This window comes from Drosophila novamexicana, unplaced genomic scaffold (genome assembly GCF_003285875.2).
Source record: "Drosophila novamexicana strain 15010-1031.04,08,12 unplaced genomic scaffold, DnovRS2.1 tig00000108-arrow-pilon, whole genome shotgun sequence".
Classification (NCBI taxonomy): domain Eukaryota; kingdom Metazoa; phylum Arthropoda; class Insecta; order Diptera; family Drosophilidae; genus Drosophila; species Drosophila novamexicana.
Window position 1 is genome coordinate 4,563,361 of NW_020824772.1, and position 26,055 is coordinate 4,589,415.

General features: G+C 43.9%; 5 protein-coding genes and 3 non-coding genes across 9 annotated transcripts; 5 read left to right on the plus strand and 3 right to left on the minus strand.

Annotated features, from left to right (window-relative positions):
• Positions 1 to 119: 119 nt before the first annotated feature.
• On the minus strand, positions 120 to 1,175 carry LOC115772055 (COPII coat assembly protein sec16). The gene has a single exon (XM_030717999.1). It carries the CDS (start codon positions 1,173 to 1,175, stop codon positions 120 to 122), a length of 1,056 nt encoding a protein of 351 aa, XP_030573859.1.
• Positions 1,176 to 3,968: 2,793 nt separating this feature from the next.
• Trnas-gcu lies at positions 3,969 to 4,050 on the plus strand. Its single transcript has one exon. It is a non-coding gene; the product is annotated as a tRNA-Ser (tRNA).
• A 148-nt stretch (positions 4,051 to 4,198) lies between these two features.
• Positions 4,199 to 4,280, minus strand: Trnas-gcu. The gene has a single exon. It is a non-coding gene; the product is annotated as a tRNA-Ser (tRNA).
• A 349-nt stretch (positions 4,281 to 4,629) lies between these two features.
• Trnas-gcu lies at positions 4,630 to 4,711 on the plus strand. Its single transcript has one exon. It is a non-coding gene; the product is annotated as a tRNA-Ser (tRNA).
• A 4,357-nt stretch (positions 4,712 to 9,068) lies between these two features.
• Positions 9,069 to 11,713, plus strand: LOC115771953. Its single transcript, XM_030717858.1, has 2 exons — positions 9,069 to 9,451; positions 11,083 to 11,713. Exon 2 carries the CDS (start codon positions 11,084 to 11,086, stop codon positions 11,711 to 11,713), a length of 630 nt encoding a protein of 209 aa, XP_030573718.1. The 5' UTR covers positions 9,069 to 9,451; position 11,083.
• Positions 11,714 to 12,404: 691 nt separating this feature from the next.
• LOC115772018 (IQ and ubiquitin-like domain-containing protein) lies at positions 12,405 to 15,087 on the plus strand. The gene is made up of 8 exons (XM_030717951.1): positions 12,405 to 12,952; positions 13,011 to 13,266; positions 13,331 to 13,548; positions 13,618 to 14,128; positions 14,183 to 14,315; positions 14,380 to 14,492; positions 14,545 to 14,729; positions 14,786 to 15,087. Exons 1-8 carry the CDS (start codon positions 12,507 to 12,509, stop codon positions 15,048 to 15,050), a joined length of 2,127 nt encoding a protein of 708 aa, XP_030573811.1. The 5' UTR covers positions 12,405 to 12,506; the 3' UTR covers positions 15,051 to 15,087.
• Positions 15,088 to 15,177: 90 nt separating this feature from the next.
• Positions 15,178 to 17,605, minus strand: LOC115772019 (FAST kinase domain-containing protein 4). The gene is made up of 7 exons (XM_030717952.1): positions 17,538 to 17,605; positions 17,118 to 17,371; positions 16,317 to 17,063; positions 16,004 to 16,253; positions 15,672 to 15,946; positions 15,548 to 15,617; positions 15,178 to 15,482 (listed from the first exon to the last, which is right to left on the minus strand). The coding sequence occupies exons 2-7, from the start codon at positions 17,317 to 17,319 to the stop codon at positions 15,272 to 15,274; spliced, it is 1,755 nt and encodes a 584-aa protein (XP_030573812.1). The 5' UTR covers positions 17,320 to 17,371; positions 17,538 to 17,605; the 3' UTR covers positions 15,178 to 15,271.
• Positions 17,606 to 17,691: 86 nt separating this feature from the next.
• LOC115772017 (clathrin interactor 1) lies at positions 17,692 to 26,034 on the plus strand. Of its 2 annotated transcripts, XM_030717948.1 has the most exons (7): positions 17,692 to 18,022; positions 19,373 to 19,574; positions 19,636 to 19,987; positions 20,088 to 20,181; positions 20,243 to 21,018; positions 21,273 to 24,635; positions 24,799 to 24,831. In XM_030717948.1, exons 1-6 carry the CDS (start codon positions 17,970 to 17,972, stop codon positions 24,026 to 24,028), a joined length of 4,233 nt encoding a protein of 1,410 aa, XP_030573808.1. In that variant the 5' UTR covers positions 17,692 to 17,969; the 3' UTR covers positions 24,029 to 24,635; positions 24,799 to 24,831. The 2 variants fall into 2 exon arrangements, with proteins under 2 accessions (XP_030573808.1, XP_030573809.1); XM_030717949.1 differs by lacking the exons at positions 21,273 to 24,635; positions 24,799 to 24,831 and adding an exon at positions 25,130 to 26,034 and having other exon boundaries at positions 17,717 to 18,022.
• The last annotated feature ends 21 nt before the right edge of the window (positions 26,035 to 26,055 follow it).

The window sequence follows — 26,055 nt, forward strand, 5'->3', positions numbered from 1 at the left end:
AACTGTCTCAAAAATGCACCTATTTAATTTTTTGTTATCAATTTTATTGAATATATTTAATTTAAATGCATTTAGTAATACTTTCAGTTGCTGACACGACCCAAAATGTGAAGGGGCTTTCAGTAGTAATTCTGTTCGTTGTAATTGTACAGAGAGTTCAGATTGTTGGGCAGTATATAGATATCTTCAGGGCGGCCATTGAACACAAACGGGCGCTTCAGAGAGGTCAACTTCGAATCCTGTTGCGGTGCTGGCAATGCTGCCAGGCCAAAGCTCTGCTGACCATGTCCGTAGCCAGCAGCCGGAGCCGGCGGCACAGGTCGATACGGATTGCTGGGTGTGGGCGGGCGCATATTAAAGCTACTGCCGAACCCAGGCGTGAATGGTGCCAAGTCGCTTGGCGCGCCGTGCATCTGATAAATTCCTGAGGGCTTGCCATTGGACAAGAAATTGACGGGCAGATTGAAGACCGATCCAAAGGTGGAGAATGTGGGCATGGGCTGGTATGTCAGCAGGGGCGAGAAGCTGTTGCCAAACGGTGTGGGTGCTAGGTTGGTGGGCACAAACATGTATGGAGTTGGAGGCAGGCGAACATAATATATGGGCGAGTTGCGAGACGAATGAGACGAGGGCGGACGACGTTCGCCGGCTGCGCGCGACATAACCACATCTTCCAGGTTATTAGTGGAGTCCGGATACGAGGGATAGAACATGTCGGGAGCTATGTACAGAGGAAAGGGTATGAGCAGCGGCTGTGCGTAGCCAATAAATGGAAGCATCTTGGGCATGGGCAAGGCCGGAGCAGCTGGAGCCATACTCTCATATGGATTGATGGGTGCGCCGTCTGCGGCAGCAGTTGCCGTGTACGGATTCCAAGCATAGTTTGAGGATGAGGCCGGCAATCGCGAATCCTGCTTGAACTCGTGCAACAATTGATATGGATCATCCTCCTCTTCGCTCTTAATATCCTGTTGCTCGGCAGGCAGATCCGGCTCCTGCGCATATTGCTGGCCAGCTGCGGTGTTGTGGCTTGTTGTCTGCTGTTGCTGCGACGACTGCGATATCTGCGGTTGCTTCGATTGCGTCTGCTTCTTGACTAGCGGGGAGAGATTGGCGGCATACGAGGGGTAGATCAGCAGCAAGGGCAGCAGTATGCGCAGACACTTAATCCACATGTGACTTGCCATTATGCAAGGTTTGCTGCAAGGAGATTTTTTTTAATAATATATGGGCAAAACAATTTTTTTTTACAAATTTCACAAATTAATTAAAAAGTTGATATTTATTTTTATTCGAATACTTGTTAATTAAATTTATTTATTTTTGGATAAAATGAGGTCAGGTATTCCTATCAACGTTTCCAAAAACGGATCACAATTTTCACAATGATTTTAAAAGAAATTACAAAAAACTGTTCACGATTTGCATACACTGATTTCCTATAAGTCCAGGAGTTTAATCCTGTCAAGCTGCACACAAGAAAAACAACGGTTGGACTGCACCGCAAAGGCGTTGAACTGGCAATGGGTATGAGAGCGTTAAGAATCTGCGCTTTATATTGGCTAAGACGAGACTGGCGCAGTCGACGTCGCCGCCACGCATGCGCAGAACTAGCCAAGAGGCGAGTTGGCCCAAGTAGACAGGCTGCTGCTTCTGCTGCTGCTGTTGCTGCTGCTGTTCTTAGCTGATTGCATTGCCAAAGCAGCTTACATTATTCCGTCTGATTGTGAGATCTGCTTAGATATCTGGGGTCGCTCCCAACTGATAAATCGGCTAATTGCTGCCAGCCCAAACGTTAGCATTTGTACACAAATATAATGATAATTACCCTCAAGTGTCAATGGCCCCCGCGGCAGCACTACCAAGTGCCAACCTCGCATTTTCGACATGCACATGCAATTGCACAAATATTTAAAAAAGAAAGCAAAAAATATCCCAGAAATGTTAATTGCGGGATCGGATGTCTGACTGCCTTGTAACTAGCGCCCATCACAAACGCCCGCGATTATGTATTTTAATTTTTATGACACTGAGGTAGCAGAAAGGGCCGCGCAGGGGGGCGTGAGGTAGCGGCGGGTAATAGAACGCTCATTAGTCAATGATATCCACAAAGCATTCTGCTTAGCACCGAGCTTAAGCACCTGTATCTGTAACTGCAGCTCCGCCCCACTCAGCCCAGTCACGAGCAGCTGTTGCATAATTGGGCATAATTGTGCGATTACATCAATGTACATAGATACATACATGCACACATGTTGTGTACATCTTTTTTGTCTGCATAATTCTTAGTTAATGCCAGTCATAGCTGCATATTAAGCCCTTGTCTTGGACCTTGCCCTGGGCCAATTCTCTGCTTGCCAGGCAGAGAGAGCTTCATATAATTATGTTGATTTGATAGACGGCCAGGTGAACATGGATGGGCGCTCCCTGAATTGCACCACTTGAATGTCTGCTAATATTAATAATCTAATATAAATAATTTGTTTATTTGTCAATGCCAGCGGCGTTGGCGCCGGCGCCGTAGCCGTTGCTGGCGTTGCTCTCCTACAGATTAGGGCAATAATAAATTACATAGCTAATTAAGCGGAGACTGTAACTGCAACTGGAGACAACCACGCAGATGCAAAGATACAGATACAGCTAAAGATACCTCTGGTACACGTTTGTATGTGCTTGGATGCCGCAGATTGCGCTGTGACTAGAACAGGATCGACAAGGGGCACCAAGAGGGCTTATGTACAGAGACTACAACAACAATAATGAACGGGTGAGCCAGGCTGAACCAAGTTAATGTGATGCCCGCGCTACTGTTGCCACTGCCACGACGCAGGCGACGCGCCAACGTAATTAGCCTTGGAATGTCCTTGTGCACGTGACTATTTCCGGACAGCGGGCTTTTTGAGCTGCTGCGGATAGTAGCCAGCCAGCACTAGATGCTAAATATAAACACGCGTGCCTGCGCATCTTTTAACTTGGGCACACTTTCCTAACGAAGCCGATGTGTCGCACTAGGTGTAAATGCCGGCAATTGGAACGTACATAAACGTAAACGTAAACAACTATCAGATATCAGGAACTAGGGTTCATTAACACCGCGCTGGCGACGGCAACGGTTGACAACTGGACGTACACATACTTAGGCCACTTACTTCTTGAGTTCATCTTAAATCATTATCACCATCATCATCATCAGCAGCAGCAGCAGCAGTAGCAGACGCTGCATCAACAGTAGCCAGCACCAGTTCAAGCAGCAGGGGAGTAGCTCATTTCAAGTAAACTACTTTTGTTTTTGTACATCAAACTTTGATCGCGAAATGCGAGTAGCAAAATCAATAAAACTGAATAATAAATATAACTGGGTCAGACAGCGGCACGATCAAATCTACATATATGTATCTGAATTATACAAAAACCCTTTTAAGCTACGCGTTCTACAATACTTGAGCAAACAAATTGATTCTGTAAACACAATACGCAAAAATGTCCATTCAATTTGTGTCTTTCGTACGTCGCAATACCCTTTCAATTAATAATCACAATGCTAATCACTTATTAGGTATTTTCGTTACATATGTGTGTGATTGTGATTTAAATAACTTACCAACTCAACCCAACTTACCAACTGTAAATAATAAAATTATTGGATAACAAATATACCTTGCCAGTGTAGGGTATAAGAGCAAAAGTTCACCTCTATTGCCGAATTATTCAAACACTTAGATTGCACTAAAGAAGTCGCAAAACACGCGCCAGCACTCGGCTACTTCTTTAACAGCGAACAGGTGATTTTTTCTGCTGCCTGCCATCCAGGGCAACCACTTAGCGGGGTTTGTTGTTTTTGTAATTATTTACGGCGTTTTCATTGACATAATTATCGTTTGTTTATTGGGCACAGAATTGGTTGAAAAGAATTAACAGAGCGCTGTCAAAGAGTTCAGAAGCCTCATTGCGCCGCCGGCAGGCAACATGACGAGGTGGCCGAGTGGTTAAGGCGTTGGACTGCTAATCCAATGTGCTCTGCACGCGTGGGTTCGAATCCCATCCTCGTCGCAATGGCTTTTTTGTGTAATTTACATGTTGGTATTTTTAATGCTTTAATATTAGTTTATTTTTATTGCTGTTTAATATTTTCAATAAAAAATGTTTACGCTTTTCTTTTCAACTATTTTACTATTTTGATTTAAGCATAAAAAAAACCCGACGAGGATGGGATTCGAACCCACGCGTGCAGAGCACATTGGATTAGCAGTCCAACGCCTTAACCTCTCGGCCACCTCGTCATATGCGACCTTGGCACCCAGTTGCTCTTTTCATGTACAGCTTAGTTGAAACGCAAGCAGTACGAAAATGTAATATGTTAATATTCCTATTGAGAATAGCATAAAAAAAAAAAAAAAAACATAAAGTTGATTTCTGTACTTACACGTTTATATCAATTTAATATGCATCTGCTCAAAGTAAATGTACATTTTATAAATCAAGATTTGCAATAAATTATGTATACACTGCTTGCTATAGTTCCCGATTATAGTAAACTGCTTTATACACTATTGAACTGCTTGGTAGAGATAAAAGAGTGCATACTCACCAACTATATCAAGTAGAACCTTAGAACTACCCCTGACACGTGACGAGGTGGCCGAGTGGTTAAGGCGTTGGACTGCTAATCCAATGTGCTCTGCACGCGTGGGTTCGAATCCCATCCTCGTCGAAATACTTTTTTGTACTTTTAATGTATTAGTTTAATGCTGTTATTTTAAAAGCTAATTAATTGCCTTACCAAACAAAGAATCGACTTATTTTATAGCCGTTTAAAAGATCTAAGCTCAAATTTCAATCTATAAACAAACCGTGGCTACATAATTTTAAATCGCTTTTAAAGGAGAGATGTTTATCTCACTTCAATTGAATCTAAAGTTTTTATGACCATACCAGGTTGCGACTGTTGCGCCACAGGGTACGTTTAATGACCAGCCCAGGCAGTAATATAAACGAAATGAAAATAGATACATTGATAACAAGTTAAGTGTCAACCAGATGTGAATGTGGGGAAGCAGCTTAGTGGATGTATTCTCCAGAATTTAAGTTTATTGACATTGACCGTGAGAGGGACTCCAAGTTCATGCCGTTGCGTCAAGGTCGCCGAGGCATTGGACAAGCTGGAATCCACAACAATTGAGAAGAATTTCGGAGCCGTAGGCTCAGGTATTAAAGCCGGCAAAAAGGCAATACTTAATACACAATAACAAAATTAAAAGCCAATTGAAATAATGAGTACTGTTGGCGCGGCTTCAAATAGTAAAACTCACCAGAGCAATTATGTTCATTTCAAATGCTTTCTTTTTCATTCAATTGCTGCGACTAATTAATCTATTTAAAACAATTGCCAACAATACAACAAAACAAATACAAATATGAAATAAAAAAAAGGTTAAATTGCTTGTTTTACTCGTTGTATTGTTTAGTTTTGCCAACTCGTTTTCGAGTAATAAAACATATTTCTTGTTGGCTAATTGCGGAAAGCCAAAGAAGTTTTGTGGCTACATTTTCCTCCTCCGACGTGTTGAAATCTCCTGCAATTATAAATCTGCAAAGGCCATAAAACTTAGCTATCAATCGCTTGCTCCAATTGTCAGGAAATTGGAAAGTTTTGTGTTTATAGTGCGGATATAAACTGATTGAGATATAGTGCGCAATTCGTTAATGGCATCTGATGTGGGAGGTGTGAAAGTGACCACTATATATGCCGGAGCGAAATCAATCCGGGGCCCAACTCTTAAATTTGAAAACATAAATTTTCTCTGCCCATAATAATTCTCTCCACCTGCTGGATGCGTTCAAATTACTGTTTGACTTGAATCACCTCGTTGCCGGGCCACAGATTCTACTTAACACAATGCACAGCAGCCCAGTTTCGACGACGACGACGACGACGACGAGCAGAGCTCAGAGCTTATTCAGTGCAGGGCACGCTTCGGCGCCCAGTTTAACCTTTTTAGTTGTGGTCACTTGGCACTTTCACAAAAAACAACAAAACCAACAACAAATGTAATAATAATAGAATAAATAAATATATGCACAAAGTGCAGTTGTTGCCTGACTCAGTCATACCCTGTAGAATAAAATTGCCAATATTTAGTTAATGTGTTCTCAACTGAATTTGACACATCTCAGATATATCCTAATTTGAATTAAATAGTATTATATCTAACGTAGTTTATGCGGATTAAGTGCTTTACACCTAGAGTTCTATATGTGCCAAGATCGCAGCATACCCCGTTTATAAGTATGCGCTATAAGGCAGGGCAAATTCATGCGATGGGCAAATATTGCATTTGTGGCTCTTGCTGCTGCTGCTGCAAATTAAGCGTTGCTCTTTTCCTTTCGTTGCATTTCCTTTCGTCTGCTCTACAAATATTTAACTTTCAATGAAAGTCAGAGTCAGAGTAATTGGCGTCCATCGCTGACCCCAATCGAGTGTATGCCATTACTCAGAAAATCGCCACAAAAAAAGACGGATCGAGATTTTTAGCATTGCATAAGCCGCCAAAGATGACAACTTCATTCCGAGTGCACAGCGCGAAAGTCGGGTGGCAATTAAATGGCGTTGGCCACATGCCAAGCGCCAAGCGCCAAATGCCTCAAATTCGAGCTGAGACCCAAAAGCAAAGACAACGACAACGATAACGACAACGACTAAGACAGAGGCCAGTTAGGCTGATTCAGCTTAATCGCTTGCCGGCGAATGAGTTTAATGAACTTGCGAATTTATCGACAATAAAATGTGAAACTACTCATAATTAGGCACACATATTTATGAACATATCATATCTTTAAAGTGACGTACAGATGGCCTTAGTCGTGGGTGGGTGTTCCCGCCATCAACTTTAATTCTGGCTAATGAAAACGTTAGACATCTAACTGGCCGGCAGACTGTCAGACTGAAACAGTTGTTTGAAAAATAAACATTTTTCATGCAGTAGTCAAACACGCAAGCCCTGCCTGTCATTTATTGCAGCAGCTCAAATTCGTGCTGTGGACAGCAGCAGCATCGACTAGGCGACGCGTCGTCTTCTTGATTAGTTCGCCCAGCCCGGCTTATGAGAGCTTCATACAGCTGGCAGTTGCTGCCACTGCCATTGCCATTGCCACTGCCACTGGCAGCGGCATTGTCATTGTCTCGTGCTTCTGACTATCTATCTATATTGCTTCCGTCAGCATTAAACATATTACTCTTAATAATTCCCAGCTCAGCTGACACGGAGCGCTACGCTGATGCAGATATGGGATACCATAGCTGGTGCTGGCGTTTACAGCTCGTTCGTGATTTGTGTTGTCTAATCGTTAGCAATTATGCCAGCGCCAGCTAGAACTTGTTGTTCTTGTAACTACCAGATGCGTGCAGTTTGTTAGATTAGACTATCCAGCAGATATACTTATATGTAAAGTATCTGCCTCTGCGTCTGGTGCTCGCCCTGACGCTGGTGCTATGCGAGATTTTACGCACTTCAACACACACTTTTGTGTACATTGGTTACGCGTAATTGCTGAAAGGGGAAGCTGATGCTGATGCTGACGGCAAGGCTAATTAATATTTAAAGGTGTTTTGATTGCCATTCCATTGAGGCTTGGAGTGCGGCTTGGACCTGGTCCCGGTGTCTGGCATTGGTAAACATATGGCAAATGATATATTTGCGGTTATGTCATTTGTTTGTACAGAGCGCGGGCACAACAAAACAAAAGGTTGCGCTTAAATTTGATGGGCACTCCGATATAGTAGTATGCGGACATATGTAGTTATTGCGGTTAGAAAAGATGGCCAATTAGTGTTGCGTTAGTTGGTGAAAGATGAGAAAGTACGCTCAGCAAATGGGTTTACATAATACATTGTAATTACACTTTTAAATGTCAAACCTGCTTATTTTAATTTGCTGCTATAAAACTGGGTAGCACCAAAAGAAATGGAAGTTGGCTATAAATTTTGCTAATTACATAGGCAGACTGGGTCAGAGCTTGGCAGTCAACTTAAGCTCTGGCAAAGGTCAACAAAGAGCTCCACTAACCTGGCCAATAAGCCAAATCCGAAACACAGACACCAAGCGTCAACACATCACGCAATGGCGTTTAAAAAGAGCTCACACATTATGCTGGCTGGTAACGCCTGTGGCGCCAATTAGAATACGCAAAAAAGAAAACAAAAACAAAGACGGGGAAAAGCGAAAAGGCGAACCCTTTAAGCGGCACACGCACATTGTATTACCCAGCCCAGCTCCAACTTCGGCTCCAGCTGTGTGGCATGCGGTGGCCTGTCAATAACAACCTGATTTCCACAGCAGCTTCGTGTTACCCAGCGGCCTTTGTTGTCGTAGGTTCATTTGTAACTAATTTGTGCACAAATCGGAAAGACAAAAGCGGTTAGCAACGCCCAGGGAGTCAGACGAGAGCCAAAGCCAGTCCAACAGTGGCCAGTGGCCAGTGGCCAGTTGGTAATTTAATCAAAAACTAAGTATATGACTGACCGGCTGATGATATAGAGTTTCCAGCGTGCTCTGACACTTTCCAACTGGCGGGCCGACTGGCGGCTCTGACGGCTCCGGCTGCAATTGAAATGAATCAATTCGCCTGTTCGGCCCGTTGAATTTGTCAAGCAAATGGCAAAGCAAAACCCGCAAAGTGCAATGGCAAACTGTAACAGTAAGCGGGCAAACAATAAAGAAGCAAATTGATGCACTTCGTTCGGCTCGCTAGCGTTGGCTCATCATCAAGATCGTTGTCGGCTGTGTTCAGGCGGCAGTTGCCAGCCTCGGACCTCACACACAACGCTACGAGTTGAGCCGGCAAGTGAACGCTCACTCTTACAGCCGAGCATTCGACCAAGTCCAAGTTTATGACGTAGCACCACCACGACGACGACGACGACGACGTCGTCGTAGACGACAGCGCTGACGCCGACTGCGGCAGCGTCGGGCAAACACAGCACACAGATTTTGGTTTAAGAAAAAAAAAAAACAAATTACACATAGTCCGCAGATCTCATTTATTTGCCGCTCTTCGAGGCGTCCACAACGTCAAAAAATAAAGCTGCGCGCTAAGCTACGTATAAGGTTTAAGATTTCTAAGGCTGACGACGCGTCGGGAATAAAGTGCCAGGAGCATATGGAAAACGCGCATCTAATATAATTTTGAAATCAAATCGTGATAATAAACAGCTTATGAAACAATTTCAAGATTCCTAATGCAAAAGAAACGATTTGCAAAGGTCGAATAATTTAGAAAGAATTTAAATATTCGAGAGGCGTAGTCATAAATTATGCGCTTTTAAGTACACATTAAATTTCACATCAACGACGCAAAGGACACTCGACAAGCATTAACTGCGCATCGAATTGGCAAATAAATTAAATAAACACAAACGCAAGCGCAGCTGCAGCTGCAGCCAAAGCCATTTGAAGTGAGTGCAATTTAAATAAATGCCATTAAAATGCTCATCAATTTGCATAAACAAATACCTATTTGTGCAGTTGACAGCTGCTAGAAATTTATTAATTATACTTTGTGCATATGCATGAATGCGGCACAGCAGGCAAGTTCGTTGCCTAAGTCTTTCGTTCTGCGAGCAGTTTTCACTCTTGCGACTTGCGACTTAATTAGTCGAGTTCAACAAATGATATAGGCATAAAACAAAGACGACCTTGACTAGTTTAGAGTACGATAATAATATACAAACAATCTTTCAAATTAGAAAAAAAAAAGGAAAACAAGAATGATCGTCTAGTGAATAGATCATTAAAAAACTAGTGATAGCCACAGGCTGGAGGTTCCGTGAGATTTTTTGAGCTTGTTTTCTTAATTCTTGTTATTAGTGCAAAATTCTAGTTTTGATATATAAAAGTGATCTTGGCAGCGTTGTTCTTCCAACTGCGAGCGAGAGACTGCTGCCTGCTCAATATCAATAATTCTGGATATCAAATTACATGGATAGAATGGCGAACACTCCCACAACCTGCCAAACCAAAGAAAGCTAAAAAGGCGTTGGCTTTTCTTTCCGCCCTGCTCATATTTCATGCGGGTCGTGCTCTGGCAGCGTTCTATGTTACCAGCTAATTATTTGCGAACTTTCTGCAATTTATCAACTGTGTCCAACTGTTTTCTTTTTCTTGTCTTCTTCTTCTTCTTTCGCTGCAAGGTCAATAGAGGGCGCCACACGCCAAATTTCAGAATTGCCAGGGGCGAACTTCGTTAGAAACAAGGTATAAGGCTAATCTAAGGTAGATAATACTAAATCGCTATTATTTATGATACGTATCTCTAATTTGCATAATCAGGCAGGTGGGGGCGCAACCTCCCTGCCCCAAACATGTTAACGTTATCGCGCTTGTCTCGATTTTAAATTGATGCCGTTTAGGCTGCCAGTGCCGCCGGTTTTTTGTTTCTCTTCGATTTTATTTGGCTTTTGCTTTTTTTATTGATCAATTTATTTTTTACTTGCTCATTAATCACTCAGGCGTTGAAATGCGCCGCCAGATGGCGCTCGCCATGCTCATTAGCGTAATTGCTCAGCAGGCGTCGACGGCGACAGCGACTGCGACGGCGGCAGCGGCGGCGGCAGCGTCGTCGAAGTCCGTGCTTTGATTAGCGTGCATTAAATGCTTTCATTTAAGTAAATCAAATCAAGACTCTCGAAATCTGTTTTTATATATATATATATTTTTTTTGGATTGCGTCTGGAACGTGAGAAACTTTACAATAAAGTGGCAAACATTTTATGAAAAAAATATTTCACGCTTTGATGCGCACAGCCGATTTACTTATTATTGAATTATTCGGCATCTGTGACTTGCAAAAAAACGCTTGCCATTGCTTGATTTGTATCTGTAATGCTCGACTTTGGCTATTATTTATATTTTTTTGGTAGCCATTAGTCCATCAATCAAATTTTCAAAACAATTGCGATTTAAATGCAGGGCGTGGGCGCTTGATCCCCAAAACAGTGGACACTTTTGTAAACCTGCCTTGACATACACACACATATATAATAATACGATATCCATATTTCCATCTTTGTCCTCTAACTTTTTGCAGCATGCCTTCTCTGTCCCACGCACATTACGCCCTGGTCGCGCTGTTGGCACTGCTCACCCTGGCCACGCCCCGGCCGGGCAGCGCTTACTCCTACAGCATGCGCATGCCGAGCGGCACAGATGTTGCCGGCACCGGCACCGGTACGCCTCCACGTTTGATCAGCAAGCTCTTGGTGCAGTCACCGGCGCTGGACAACATTTACATGGACTATCTGGTCACCTCGAGGCCGGTCAATCTGCGCAAATACAACAAAAACGGCAGCAAAACAAAGAAAACCAAGAAGGACTCGAAAATCTATTTCATACCCATACCACCGCTGCCGTATCGCTACATACCCGGTGTTGGCTACGACTATCAGCCCATGAAAATCAAGCCCATTCTGCAGGAGACACCCAGCTCGACCACATCTTCACCCAAGCTGACCACGGATCGCAGCTCGATTCCAACCACAGCGACTCCTTTGACTACGATGACCACGCAGAGCAAGCTGCTGCGCGTGCAGCACCACAAGGACTACTACTTCAATGGACGCCCCTTCCGATTGCAGGTGGCGCGTGCCGATCGCAAGTCAGCGCTGACGCCTCTTAATCTTAAATCGAAATTCTATTACAATAAAAACATAATTTATTAATTAAATGAGCACAGTACGAGTTTTTGTTTTCGACTGAAAAGAAATGCCTGCGGCAATTGTTCAGATATCAGATTTCAATAAGCTGGCCAAGGGTTCCACTCCCCATCATTATGAAACAGCTCTTGGCATGGACGCCAATCATAATCATGATCACGTGTGGACTGCCTTCTGCATACACATAGCCGAAGAGATAAACGCAAATCATAACTTAAAAACCATTTAGGTAAAGTAATTACCGTCGGCGTCCACACAGCATCCATTCGAGCGTTGTGCAATAAATAATGGAATGATGACAACTTTAAGATTCATTTTGGCCGCAAGTGTGGCATTAAGATATGGAAGTTGGCGAAAAATGAAATAAGGGCAATTAGAAAAAAATTTGTTTGTGCGCCCCGAAATAACTGGAGGGCATATATATGAGATGTGTGGCGCTTTCACTCCAAGAAACTGGCAAAAAAAAACTCGTGTAAATAAAATTCATTTAAAAAGCGCGTGAGAAAACTGTGCGCAATTAAATAATAAACAGTAGGCAAGTTTCTAAGCGGAAAATGTGGCGTGGCATGGGGCACGTTGCCACAACAGGGCGCCAAGCAACAGATTTATTGAACAAATGAATTCCCATACCCCGTCCTGACCCAACAGTCTCATTGAAGGGCCCCACACAAGCACACATGAACGCAGCAGGCGGACTGATTTTTGGATTTCGTTAAAGATCCCCAAAGAATAGCATTACGAATAAAACGCATAAATATATAATTATATTTTTGTTGTTCTTCTTTTTGTAAGCTGCAAAATGAGCGACAAGGACTCGCCCCCGCCCCCATCCTATGTATGCAACACGCAGCTGAATGTGGCGCCTTCGCAACGGCCAAAGGTTCGGGCTATATGCGGACCTGAATACAAGCCCCGCAGCACTGAATCTGAGCCGTCGCATGATGTCTGCGTGGTGGCCCAAAATGTCACCGTTAAGTTTCGCATATCCAACGACAATTTCATTGCCCAAGTCTATCCCAATTGCATGACCGTAGCCGAGGTCAAGCAGGATCTATCGCGCAGATTCGAAGTGGACCCGGAGCTGCTGATTGTCAAGCAAGGGGGTCGTGTGCTCTGCAATACAACACCCATTCATTCCACAATTTGTGACGAATTTGGCATACACGAGTTTCAGCTGGATCTCAGCGAGCCAAATTACTCGGATGGCAACGATCCACCCACATTGAGTCTCAGTGTGTACTACGAGTGAGTATTACCGAATATGAATGAACGATTTTTTAGTATACCTTTATGCACTGCACAGAAAATATCGTTTGCCCGACTACCTGACTGTGCATATATCCGGCGAGGACACGGAAGATGGCCAGCCGAAAAATATTATCGTCGAGATCGAGAACGCTGCGATTGTAAAGCCGTTTCTGTGCGGCTACAAGGACAAGATAAGTGGCAAATTATTTTTGGATGCATTTACACAAACTGGACCATATTTTGATAAGTGGAAGTATAGACGCTATCGTTCACGCGATACGCAGACCTGGGAGCACAAGGAGAAGACACTGGTAAGCGGCCGCTGGGCAATGATAAACAAATCTTCGGTGCTTAACTTAAATCTCATCATTTTAGAATACAGCACATGAGCAATCTGTGCAATGCTTTCTGGATGACATCAACATTAGATACGTGTTCACGGCCACGGATTTTGTAATCATACCCGGCAAATATCAGACCTATGCGCAAAAAGAACGTGCGGAGCGCAAGCTCGAGAAGATACTGTTGATACAGCGCAACTGGCGACGCTGGATACTGTGGAAGTACATACATATACGTGCCAAGGAGTATCGGTAGGTTGATCAGGCACAGCGATCAAAATCTTATCAATGCAATTGTATGGTTCTTTTGCTTTTCACCAGTCGCCTGGTGAAGAATCGCGTGGATGAGGATAAACAGTATGAAGAGTGCGTGGAGCAGCGGGTGGAACGCAATGAACTAATCAAACAATTTCCACGCACCACTGATGACTTTGATTTGCTCTTTGCGGAAATCTCGCGCTGGAAACGGGCGGAACTTAAACGCATCGCAGCCAACTATGAGGGACCTGCACGTATATCCGAGGTCAACATTCTGCTGGATAAGGAAATCCGTTTGCTGAACGGTGTAGAGCGACAGCGCCGTCTTGTTTACTTGGCCATGGAGGATTTTCGCAACGATCAACTGTTGAAGAAAATGGGAAAGCCAGTCGAGTGGATTGGCTACAAGGATACCAAAATACATTTAGATTTGCTGCGTACACAGCGCGTGCGATTTCTAACTGAAATCTACAAGGATTTACGTAATACGGAGGATAAGGAGAAGCGTCTGGAGCTGTTAGGACGTGTCATGGAGCTGCTTATGGAGGAAACGTGTTATCCAAACTTTCCTGAGGTAAGAGCTTGAGATATAGAGAAGCCAATGACTACCAAAATAATAAATCTCTAGCTTTTTGATCTGTTTGATCGAGAAAAGAATCTGCTAATTTACACAAAGTCTTGCGATGTGGAAATTCTACGCAAGCGCCAGAACATATTATTCTTTGAGCTGATTAAGTTTCAAAAACGCGACGTACCATCCAGTAAGTCTATATCAATACACAGGTGTATTCACTAGATTCAACGAATGTCTATATCCTGTCGCAGAGGTACCCTCGCGCATGTGCATCGTCTGCAAAAAGGTCAAGCCCCTTTCCCAGTTTGCGGTACGCACGCGCCAGAGTCACGTGGATACATGCAAGCATTGCTACTACCTAAAGGTAGGTTAAGAGTTAATTGCTTTATTGGGCTACTAATGCGTATTCCTTGCAGTTGGTGGCCACAGAGAACACAGTTTATCAATCGATTCTGCGCTGCATTCAGCGCGACGAGCGCAAACGCAAGTGCGCATCATCTTTTGCCTTTGTCTTACAGCAGGACGATGTGCGTCACATTATAGACAAAATCTGGCATGGCCACTCGGCGCTGAGCAAGTCGGAAAATCTGAATGAATTGCGGTTAGTTCATTTTGAGAGTTGATTAAGCTTATTGTATTTAATATACATTTTGATAGATTACCTCGCTGGAACAAAAGCGACGACTGGTCCCCATGGAACTGTGTGTGCCTGACAGAGCGTGAGACGCGCGATCATTACAAGATCGAGGATATGGAAAAGGTGTACGATCCTAAGTTTATATTACACGTGGGCAATTGTCATATGCTGGCACGCAATTTGTTCCACACGTTGGCAACTGTGGCCACAGAGTTCCAAGAGACAGGACAATGGTGGAAGGTAGGCATGAATAAGCAGCGCAGCAGCAAGCTAGATGCGGTATAAGTGCTATCAATTGGGCAACAAAATATAAAAAAAAAAAAAACCGTTAAATATTTAATCAAATTAAAAGTTTTATCTGAGCATATTCGAAACATTTTTACTTACTGTCCGGCAATTCTATATCTTATATGCAGCTGTTATTAGATTTGAATAGTTTACTTTAATTCAGCGCCTAATTTTAAAATTACAATAATCAAACAATTCAAATTTTGATATAACTGAAACTATTTGCTACTAACAATGGCCTTAAACTTCGCCTCCAAATACTGAACACGTTTCAGTAATTTGTCACTGGTGCTAAACTCATTGTAGGGCACAGGTATGATTTGATAGCCACTCTTTTCCAGCAGATCGAACGCTAGGTTCGTTGTGCCACTTGCACTGCGATGCGTTCCATGGCATATGTCATGAAAGTCAATTACCATTATGGCGATTCTAAATGTATTAAACAAGGATATTAAAATCAGGTGCGTATAAGGGTCACATATTGTAGTAACTACCTAATGGCATCTGGATTGTTCTTATCCAGGGGAAGTGGATTTCGTTTTGCATCGAATTTGCATACAGCATCTAAAATTTAGATAATAGAAAGTTTCTTTAAGTACAGTGCTTGGACCCACTTACCAATTAAGAAACCCATTTTGCTGTCAACCGAGCCCTGCACATGATTATTGGAAGGCAACAGGCTCTTTAACGCGTCTAACATTCCGTTGACAAGAATCTGTTTAGACTTTGTGTGCGCCATAGGCACATTGTAGGCAGGACTATCGGCAGGCAGCAACGCGCCCTTATAGTCACTGGCGCACAGTTGCGCATAGCTGTTAAGGTTTAGCAGCCTCATTTTGGATGTTGGCGTTAACCCGGCCTTTTCACTCTCCAATTTAGCTAGGAAGTCCGCCCTGCAAGGAAGAACTAGCTAGATTATTCTGTTTAAGTAAATCACTTGCAACAACAACCTCAGCACCGACTCTAATTGACTGTGCTCCACAAGCCCCAGCATTGTCAGTGACCAAACATAGTTCAGCCAATCCAATTGCTTCGTGAAATCATCGCGAACAATTGATTTTGCCAGCTTTTTTCGCACATCCTCCAAATGTGCACTCTTGAAGTTAAGCTGTGCCGCTGTTAAGAAGTAAGCACTAAGATCCTGAGGTCGACAGATTTCACTGTTTTTCAGCAGCCACTGCGTCAACGATTCTAATATGTCTGTAATTAAAGTAGTTTAATTAGGTTAGTAGTTGACTCAAATTAAGGCCGTTTTGCATTTACCCAAATCCCGGTAGCGCATTATGCCCAGACTGGTCAGCACAGAGCCCACAACGGCCGATTTTTCAGAATTCTTTGGCAATGCTGCCTGCACATCTGCACAAACTTTTGCACCGAGAACAGAGTCTTGAAAGTTCAGCGTGGACATGGCATACAGCACATCGGCAGCTTGCTTCAGATCCAACTGCTCCGAGGCACTGCTAATGTTAAACGCTAATGAACGCAGCAAAGGGGTGCTACGGCGTTTGCGCTGCGCCAGGGTACTCATGACCTTAACCATTTGCGGCAGGCTTATGCTGGCTATTAATTTGGCGGCCTCATCGTCACCTGCCACACCAAGAACTGTATTAAGGTCGTCCGTGCGAAAGCCGGAAATGCGTTTTGATGAGTTGCTGTTCGTGGTGCCTCCAGTGTTGCCATTATTTTTACCGTTGGCGTCATTCTTGGGCACGGTTCGGCCGAGCATTCGACAAACGCGCAGGAACCTCGTATCATTCTCAAACTCGGATATTTTTACGCGATTGACGGTGCTCCATTCGGCCAATATGGAAACAATCTTTAGGGCATGTTTACGGGAAAATGCGACGTTGTTCTCCGTTATAGACAATAGACCATTCACAGTTTGGGCATTGACAATGCGTTCATCTATGTTATTGGCGGCAGAGGCAGGGCTTGACTTGTTCGTTGTTGGTTTCCCACTGGATTCGGTTTCATTTCTCAACGATTCAAACGCCGCAGCAACCATGTGCCCTGAAAATGGGTAATATGTAAATAAGTTCATCAGATTGAGACTTATTTACGCACCCGTAACCTTTGGCTTCCTGACGCTTGCATCCGCGGGGGCTGCACGCGGCTCCGGCTCATCAGACGTTCCTGGACCCACTCCTTGCCCATTAGTAGCCGCTGTTGCAAGTGCAGCGCTCGCCGCACGTGCGTTGCTGCTGTATGGGGCGCGTCGATACAGCTGTATGACAATACTGCCGGCAAACCGTTGTAGTCCTAACATTTTCACTTATGTTCCTAGTGATTCCGTGGAGAGCTGGTGGCTAATCTTCACGCTGTAAGACCAATGAAGTTTACATAACCTTCTTGTTTACATTTTTTGCATGAAAAACTGTGCCCGTAGTAAACGTCACGGTGTCAATAGGTCGTGTTTCAGCAGGAAATTTTTATACATATTTGTTATGATTCATGATTAATATATTTTTTACTTATTAGACTTTCCTATTTCTAAAGTTCTGCAGCTCCACAGATGACGGCAACGGCAGCCTTATTTCAGTGATGTGCAATTTTCATATTGGCAACCTATCGATACGCATATCGTCTTATCGATACTTATTTCTATTTACAGCACTGAAAGCAGTAAGCCCATTTACAGCACTACTACAATTTACAACACTGACGAGAGACAGCTCACCAAATTCTGCCTGTAGAGCAGTGATTTTATTTTGCATTTTCGTTTAAATTTTATACTTTTTATTTGGCTTGAAATAAAACTTATACAAGTACATGCAACTCGTCAAAACGAGCTCTTCATGTAATAATATATATGCATACGTAATCTACACACTACAAAACAAAAGTAAAAACGAGTTTTGTCAGCCAGCAATTTGGCAAGTTTGTGTGAAAAATTCCAAAGCAGAAAATTAAGTTAAAATGGTTGATAAATTCATCAGCATGTGGAAAGTGCGCGAATTGGCTGACAAAGTGTAAGTTGTCCAGCATCATAAATATTTAAAAGACGTGTACAATAAAAGTTAACTTAAAAGAACACCAGCACTCCCACGCCCTTCGCCAACAACAACTCACCCCCACCCCCTCCCATATACCTGTCTCTTTTCATATACAGGTGCTACAACTGCAGTCGTGCCAAAAGTGATATAGTTTTGCTTATTCTCCTTGTTTATGGAAGAGCGATTAACGCTGTGCTTTGTTTGCCGTCGGCCGCTTTTGTTGCTTTCAAGGTTGTTCATTTTGTCGGGATTTGAATGTACGTTCGAGCTCATTTCACAGAAATTCCAATTCGCATACATATGCATGTAAATGCTATGTGCATACATACATATATATATATGCCTACATACATACATAGTTTATCAAGAAAACATTTTGTTTGCCTTACGTTTTGCTCCAAAAAAAGATATGCATTCAGCTGTGCCCACATTCGTGCTTCCAAGTTAAGACTTTCCAGAGAAATTTCAATTCCAATTACGAAAGCTTATAAATTACCTCTGCCTTTATCATATTTTATTATCGAAGTCATTTGACCGTTCTGTGCGTGTTTGTGTTTCTCCACAAGTGTGGAGACCATTTCCGTTGCGTGCTCTAGAGGCCTTCCCAATTTGTTGACACAGTTCGAAACGTGTAATTGAACCAATTGTAAATCCCTTGGTGCATTCGCCAAGTCGGAAGGGTGCTTATCTGTAAACTGATAAGACTCAGTTGTGACAGTTCACACCTTTTGTTGTATCACGTTTAAAAGTCCATCAGCAATCACACCTAGCGAACAATAATGGAACAAGTTGATAAGAAGTGAAAAACCCTTATCAATGAGATGAACAGATAAGACAGTTCATATGACCCTAATTTCCATATACATCTATGTGAGGGTAAAAATTGATCTTGACATTTCTGTTTCCCAGCTTTTTCCTAAAAGAAGAAACATCGCTCAAATCTTATATTGTTAAAAATAACGTCTATTTTAAGGCCCTGGGAAGCCATTGCTTATGTTCGCTTATAGTATAGTTTTCTAGGAAAAATTGTTGTACAATACAAAGAGTTTTTGTTGAAGTGAGAAATTAGTTTTTTTTTTTTTTGTGTGCGCAATCAATTCTTAAGATTAAGCCTGCATGCACATTACATGCTTTTGCGGGCCTTAGTTTTTTTGTGCTCACGTCTTTTGATACAAAGCTTTATCAATATTTTTAATGGTATTTACTATTTGAAGTATTTTTTGACTGTAGCTATTTCTCCTTGATCTTTGCAACCCACATTATATGTATTTGTCAGCAGCCCAACGATTAATTGAAATTCTTTTTTGTTCTCTATTTGCTGTTCAGCACCAATGTCGTAATGAACTACACAGAAATTGAGGGCAAGGTGCGCGAGGCGACCAACGATGATCCGTGGGGTCCAACCGGTCCACTCATGCAGGAGCTGGCGCATGCCACATTCTCTTACGAAACCTTTCCAGAGGTCATGTCCATGCTTTGGAAACGTATGCTCCAGGACAATAAAACCAATTGGAGGCGGACCTATAAGGTAGAGTCAACAAATTTTTATATATTTATAAATACTCTAATAAACTCTTTATAAATTTCAGAGCTTGTTGCTGCTGAACTATTTGGTACGTAATGGGTCGGAGCGCGTGGTAACCTCGTCCCGGGAGCACATCTACGATCTGCGTTCGTTGGAAAATTACACGTTTACGGACGAGGGCGGCAAGGACCAGGGTATTAATGTTAGGCATAAGGTACGAGAGCTTATAGACTTTATTCAGGACGATGATCGCTTGCGCGATGAGCGCAAGAAAGCCAAAAAGAATAAGGACAAGTATATTGGCATGAGCAGCGATGCAATGGGCTCCCGGAGCGGTGGCTACAGCGGATACAGTGGTGGCAGTAGCGGTGGCTACAACGATGGCGACTGGCGCAACAATCGCGGTGACAATTGGTGTAAGTATTTAATAATATTAGAATTCGTTACTAATTTGTCTTGGTTTTCGGTGAAGAAACTTCAGCGTTGTTTATTGAAATGTTTTTAATTACATTTTAGATTCCGATAAGAGCTCTGCAGACCGTTACGAAGACGAGGATACTCAATATGATGGCGAGCGCGAAGGTTCCGACAGTGACTCACCCAGTCCCAGGCAAGTATATGCATTTTTGTAGAATTCCTTCTGTTAACCAACTAAATTGTGTCCATTGCAGACGCAATTACCGATACAATGATCGTGCTAGTCCTGCTGAGGTGGCCACTGAGAGTAAACCCCCAAACCTCAACATGAACATACGCTCAAAGGCTGTCAGCTCGCCGGTGTCTAAGCAGCCGACATCCGCTGGTGCCTCAAAGCAGCCGCCAACACAAAAGAAAATTAACTTGGGTGCTGCTGCTAACTTTGGCAAGACGCCGAACGCGGCCGGTATTCATTCGCCCACGCATCGTGACACGCCCACCACAAACAGCGTTGATCTTATGGGCAGCACCTCGCCAAACAACAACAACAATAACAAAAGCAATACGCCGAGTAACAATAATGATCTGCTGGATGATCTTTTCAAGACGTGTGCTTCGACGCCACCACAGCAGCAGCCGCAGGGCGAGAAGACACTTAATAGCGCAGCTGTTATTGTTGATGACGATGATGACTTTAATCCGCGTGCTGCTGACGCTGCTCCAACGCAGGAATTTGGCGATTTTGCGGCTGCTTTTGGCAGCGGTCTATCACCTCCATCGACGGGCATACTGCCGACGGCAGGCAATGACGAATTTGCGGATTTTGATGCATTCCAGAGCTCCAGCACTGCGACAGCATCATCAACGTCGGCCCTGGATGGCAATCTGTTGACGACGGCGACGCCAGCTAATGATGCCTTTGACCTCTTCAATGCCGCAACGCCAGCAGCTGCGCCAACGGCAGCAACAACCGCGACTGATCTGCTGGCCGGATTGGGTGATTTATCGATCCACCAGAGCATGCCAATGGGTGAGTTTGTGTATTAAGTTAGTTCTAACAACTAGTCATTAGGATTTGCATTAGGATTTGTTCTAGCATAGATCATTTACGTATTTAGTGGGCGTCCAGTGAAACGTTTGCATGACCGAGCGTTTTGTGTACAAAACTCTCCCTCTCTTCACTCTCTGTATCTCTTGCCGCTAAGCTAGCTACCACACATAACGGTCAACATATTCCAATCGGATGCACTCGTTCTCTTTTTCTTCCTTTCAACTCCAACGCAGCTGTTGAAACGCAGCAAGTCACAAAGACGCAGCTGCCACCGCCATCGGAATCGATACGCCTGGCTCTGTCGAAGGCCATTGCGGATTTACGTGACCTGCCGAGCGTGCAGAGCGCTGCAGATGCCAGCTTTGTGGCTGCCACGTTACGTCAATTGCACAACGCTGGAGCACTGCCAGGATATACAACACCTGAGCAGCTTGTGGGACTTGATCGCGGTGTTGTTGATTGGTCCCAACTGGCCAGTGGCGAGTATGCTGCCCTGCTCACACAGCTCGGCAGACTGTTCACACAGGATTGGCCACAGCCCACCGAGGATGTGGAGGTTTTAAATATGTTTAAATTGGATCACAGCATTGGCTATGCGGAGGTTGCATTTGAGACGCTACAACAGCAACTGGCACGGGTGCCGAGCACGGCTGCCTCTATGCTCGCCGCTCTGCTACAGGATGAGTGCCTGCTGGCTATTTGTTTGCTGCACTCAGCACGTCAGCGTGGAGCGCTATTAAAACGCTTTGCGCGCACCATTAAAGTGTTACCGGAACGACTGTTGGAGGAGCACGATGCTCAAACTATGCACTTTATACAGTTGCTCAATGGATTGCCCGGCCTGGTGGCCAATAAAATGGGACGAAATTTGCCCGCGTTATTAGCTCCCATTGCTTACGGACGCCTGCTTCTACAGCAATGGCTCAAGGCTCTGCACTTTGTGCTGCAGTGCGAGGATCAATCGGGATATTTCGATCCAGGTCCATTCACCTGGCTGCTGACTCGTGTGGTCAACAACTTTTTTGATGCTTCCACTCTGGAGAGTCTGTTGCGCGTGCTCGAAGATCTTGCGGTTTACCCAAAATCACGCAACGTCTTGCTGCAAATTATATGCGATTTGGAGCCTTCGATTTGTTTTAAGTTGGCACAGAGTGCAATAAATGCGCAGCTTAATCTTTACGTGCTGTTGGGACCAGCCGCAATGGAAACGGAACACTGGCAACATTGTTTGCTTCAGAAGCTGCCGCTTCAGCGTGCGCCCACAGAAAATGGACCTTTGTGCACGTTGTTGGGCTACCTCAACGTGACGGCACCCACACGGCTGCACTTGCTCTTCACACAACTTCTGGGAATTTGGTCTAAGCGGATCACCCTGCAGAAGCTGAGCACCCAGGAGCATTTGGCCATGTGCAAACTGCTAATACTGGCTGGCAAATGTAATGGCAACATGAAGCCAGATCACAAACGCCAGCTGCACGACGGCCTGGGTCATCATCTACAGTCTCCTGACGTCTTGCAGCGTTATGTAGGTATGAAGACCGTGGAGCTGCTGTACAATCACATGATACACGCGCAAGCCTCCGAGGAGGAGCGTTTGAAATTCGATTATGCTGCCCTGGAGCAAACGCCGCATTGGCGCATAATCGAAGAGCTCGAAAAGCTGGCGCAATTTAAGTATCCCAGCAAAGCGCAACTGGATGTGCGACCCAATCAAGGACTGCTGCAGCGCCTCGAGCTGCACATGGCTCAGCTTATGGGAGAGCAGGAGCAGCAGACCCATGTCCCAGCCGTGCAGTCCAAGCAGCAGACCGAAAATGTTGTAAACATGCAGCTGGACTTGGACTCGGATGATGATGAGACACCTGCACAGCCACTCGACGAGGACGACGATGATTTGCAGCCATATGACATGTCCAGTGACATTTCCAGCAGCCTGGAACAGCGACCCAAATTTCTGCTTGACCTGCTGCATCTGTTGCGTACCAAAGTGCCCAACTATCAAATCTTTGAGGGTGCGCTGGGCACCGCCGAGCACCTAATACGCAGCCAGCTGGCGCAGCAAGATGTTAAGCTGGCGCTCGAGCTGCTGGAGCTGTTCATAGTTTTGGATATGCAGTACTATTTTGAGGACTTTGAGCGCAGCCAGTTCCGGTGTTGTGTGGCCATATGTGTAGCCAGGCCAGGCGCCTGTGCGGAGCTGCTCTGTCGCGAATTTCACACGGAAAACACCCGGTATGCGGCCAATGTTCGCATTCTAATACTACAGGTACTGGCTGCAGCGGCCAAGGAACTCGCGGGTGATGAATACAAGCCGGCAACTGGTGAACAGATACTGGACATTGTGCCCTCCGTATCCAAACAGCCGCGCAAGTTCCAGCTGCTTTCGGACGAGGATGCGGCTGCTGCACGCCTGGCTGCCGCGCAGCGCATTATACGGGAGCGATTACGTGCCAAGACAAAGCGTTATCTAAGCAACAAATCAGAGCCGGAGAGACAGGGCAAGCTGAATCCCTTCCATGCCGTTGCCGGCACATTTTTCTTTGGCCTAGTGCGCGGACAACGGACACGTCAAATGCTTTATGTGAAATATGAAAACATTTCGCATGACATCGACACCCAGCTCCTGATCAATATGCTGCACACACTGGCCGTGCTGGTCATGTGCTCACAAAACTGTCCGCTGCTGCCGGCCATGACACGCGAGATCTTTGATCTCTGCGCCTTTGTGCGCTTCAGCTCAGAGGCACGTGTGCGTGCGGGCACGCTGCAGCTGCTGGGTATTGCTCTGGTCACAACGCCCGCCCACCTCCTAGTTGCCCATTTTGCCGAGTCGCTGAACGAGCTCAAGCGTTGGCTGGAGGAGTTTGTGCGCTCACCGCTCGTTGGCGGCGAATCTTCGGACGAGTGCCGCGAGCTCGCCGAACAAATTTTGAACACTTGCTACAAGCTGTTCGATTCGGCGGTCCTCGAACAGGGCCAGGAATATTAAATTTAATTATTGTCATATGTTCCAAAAAGCCCACATTTATGGAAGTTTATAATATATTGCTTTGTTATTAAACTCGCTGCTACACAAAACAAACGAACAAGTGCATATTATTATAAATACTTACATACAGACACGCAGTGTACATATAGATGATATTTCTTAGTTCGAAAACTATTGCGTAACTTTGCTTTAAAAGATGCTACTTATATTAAATTATCACATCTTATATTACAAATAATAGTAAATATAAAAATCAATCGGAATCTAGTTTACTAGGCTAACACTTCCAGAAAATTCAAATTTCTAATAAAACTTTTCACAAATAACTGTAGGAATTCCATGAAGTGGGCCTAAATCAATCTCGAAATTTAATAATTAATTACATTTTTATTTTTGAAGTCATCAACAGCATTATTTTGATAACAATCTGGAAATTCAGACAATTGTCTATTTTTTATAACTTTTGATAAATTTACTTCTACTAAAAGCAAATTAAAATGGTTTTCAGTAAATGTAAAGCAAAGCCGCAATAAATTTCGAAAAAGATTTTTGGCAAATCTACATACTTAGGGATATGTATATATACATAGGCATAGGTAAATGCCAGGTACTTATAGATATGATTTGAACAAATATTTCTACTTTATTTCTATTCCTTTTTCCCTTATAATATTTTATATTGCAAACGCACAATTTGGATATCATTTACAAATTAAATATTATTGTGACAACTCAAATATCTGAATTATATACATATGTATAAATGAAAGCTTTTCTCAATATACCGGGCATTGTGCCACAGCCGCGGACTCACTAGGTAAACAAAACAAACAAACATCAACAACAACTATGTAAACAAATAATTGTTTATGCAAAATGCACTTAGCTGATTGAGTAACATGCGCCTGTAATTAACAAATGCTTCCAATCGAGCCGCACACTCATCCCATTAAAAAGTTCTTTCAAAAATTAGACGCGCACAACCTCTCACACAGACACACACGCACACACACACACACACCCACCTGCTTAATTATACGGATACCTGGTGATTTATGATTTCCCCCAAATTGATCAGCAATCTTTGTGCGCTCTTTGCAGATAACATGCTGCCGCCAATTGCTGCTGTCACTGGCGACAATCTGCTGCAGCCGATTTCCATCTCCAGCAGCAACAACATCAACAACAATATCAATACAAATGGAGCCACGGCGTTGGCCAGCGCACAGCCCACAAATGTCGGTGCCACCTGGTCGGGTAATCTGAAGGCTGGCAATCTGAATATTGATTTGGATAATCTGTTGATAAGCAAAGCTGGTAAATCGAATGCGCCAGCACCGTCGATGAATGCGCTGAAAACGCAGAGTCCCGCCAAGACGCAGGCCCCGCTGAATGTGCAAACGGGTGGCGCATTTCCGGGTATCACGCCCTCACCACTGACCAGCCCCAATATATTTGGGGCGCCGCAACAAAACATTCCACAGATGCAGACACAGCCAGCAGCATTTGCCAACTTCGGTGCGTTCCAGCAGCAACAGCAACAGCCACAGCATCAGCAGCCCAGCAGCAATAATAATAATTCCTCAGCGTTTGATTTGTTCCAATGATATTTGTTAGCCTAATGACGTTCCACACACACACACACACCACACGCACGCACACACTTTTCTCTTTTTTTGTATAAAATATGCGAACCCTGATTATTTGTTGAAGCAAATTATAATTCCCAATATCCAAATGTATTATTAATTGTAGTCTGAGCTCTTATTCACTTTCCTCAGAAATTGCAAAACCGATACCGAAAACAAAAAAGAATTCCATATCCGTCCTGTTGTCCACTCGGAATTTAAATACTTTTGCGTGTTTAAATGTTCGTCATAAATGCAATAAAATATAATTAATGGTTGTACTAAAGCGATATTTTAGCGCAACAGTTGGGAGGGCGGCTAAATTGTCATTAAAATTGTTACAAAAAAAAAATTATAATAAAACAAAAAAAAAAAAAATAAATAAAGAAACATTAGCAA

Coding starts and splice junctions, on each gene's coding strand:
- LOC115772055 (XM_030717999.1), bottom strand. CDS start 1,175: ATGTGGATTAAGTGTCTGCGCATACTGCTGCCCTTGCTGCTGATCTAC.
- LOC115772018 (XM_030717951.1), top strand. CDS start 12,507: ATGAGCGACAAGGACTCGCCCCCGCCCCCATCCTATGTATGCAACACG. Junction 13,267..13,330: donor AGCACAAGGAGAAGACACTG/GTAAGCGGCCGC, acceptor TCATCATTTTAG/AATACAGCACATGAGCAATC. Junction 13,549..13,617: donor ATACGTGCCAAGGAGTATCG/GTAGGTTGATCA, acceptor GCTTTTCACCAG/TCGCCTGGTGAAGAATCGCG.
- LOC115772019 (XM_030717952.1), bottom strand. CDS start 17,319: ATGTTAGGACTACAACGGTTTGCCGGCAGTATTGTCATACAGCTGTAT. Junction 17,064..17,117: donor CAGGAAGCCAAAGGTTACGG/GTGCGTAAATAA, acceptor ACCCATTTTCAG/GGCACATGGTTGCTGCGGCG. Junction 16,254..16,316: donor AATGCGCTACCGGGATTTGG/GTAAATGCAAAA, acceptor CTTTAATTACAG/ACATATTAGAATCGTTGACG.
- LOC115772017 (XM_030717948.1), top strand. CDS start 17,970: ATGGTTGATAAATTCATCAGCATGTGGAAAGTGCGCGAATTGGCTGAC. Junction 19,575..19,635: donor ATTGGAGGCGGACCTATAAG/GTAGAGTCAACA, acceptor TATAAATTTCAG/AGCTTGTTGCTGCTGAACTA. Junction 21,019..21,272: donor CCACCAGAGCATGCCAATGG/GTGAGTTTGTGT, acceptor ACTCCAACGCAG/CTGTTGAAACGCAGCAAGTC.
- LOC115771953 (XM_030717858.1), top strand. CDS start 11,084: ATGCCTTCTCTGTCCCACGCACATTACGCCCTGGTCGCGCTGTTGGCA.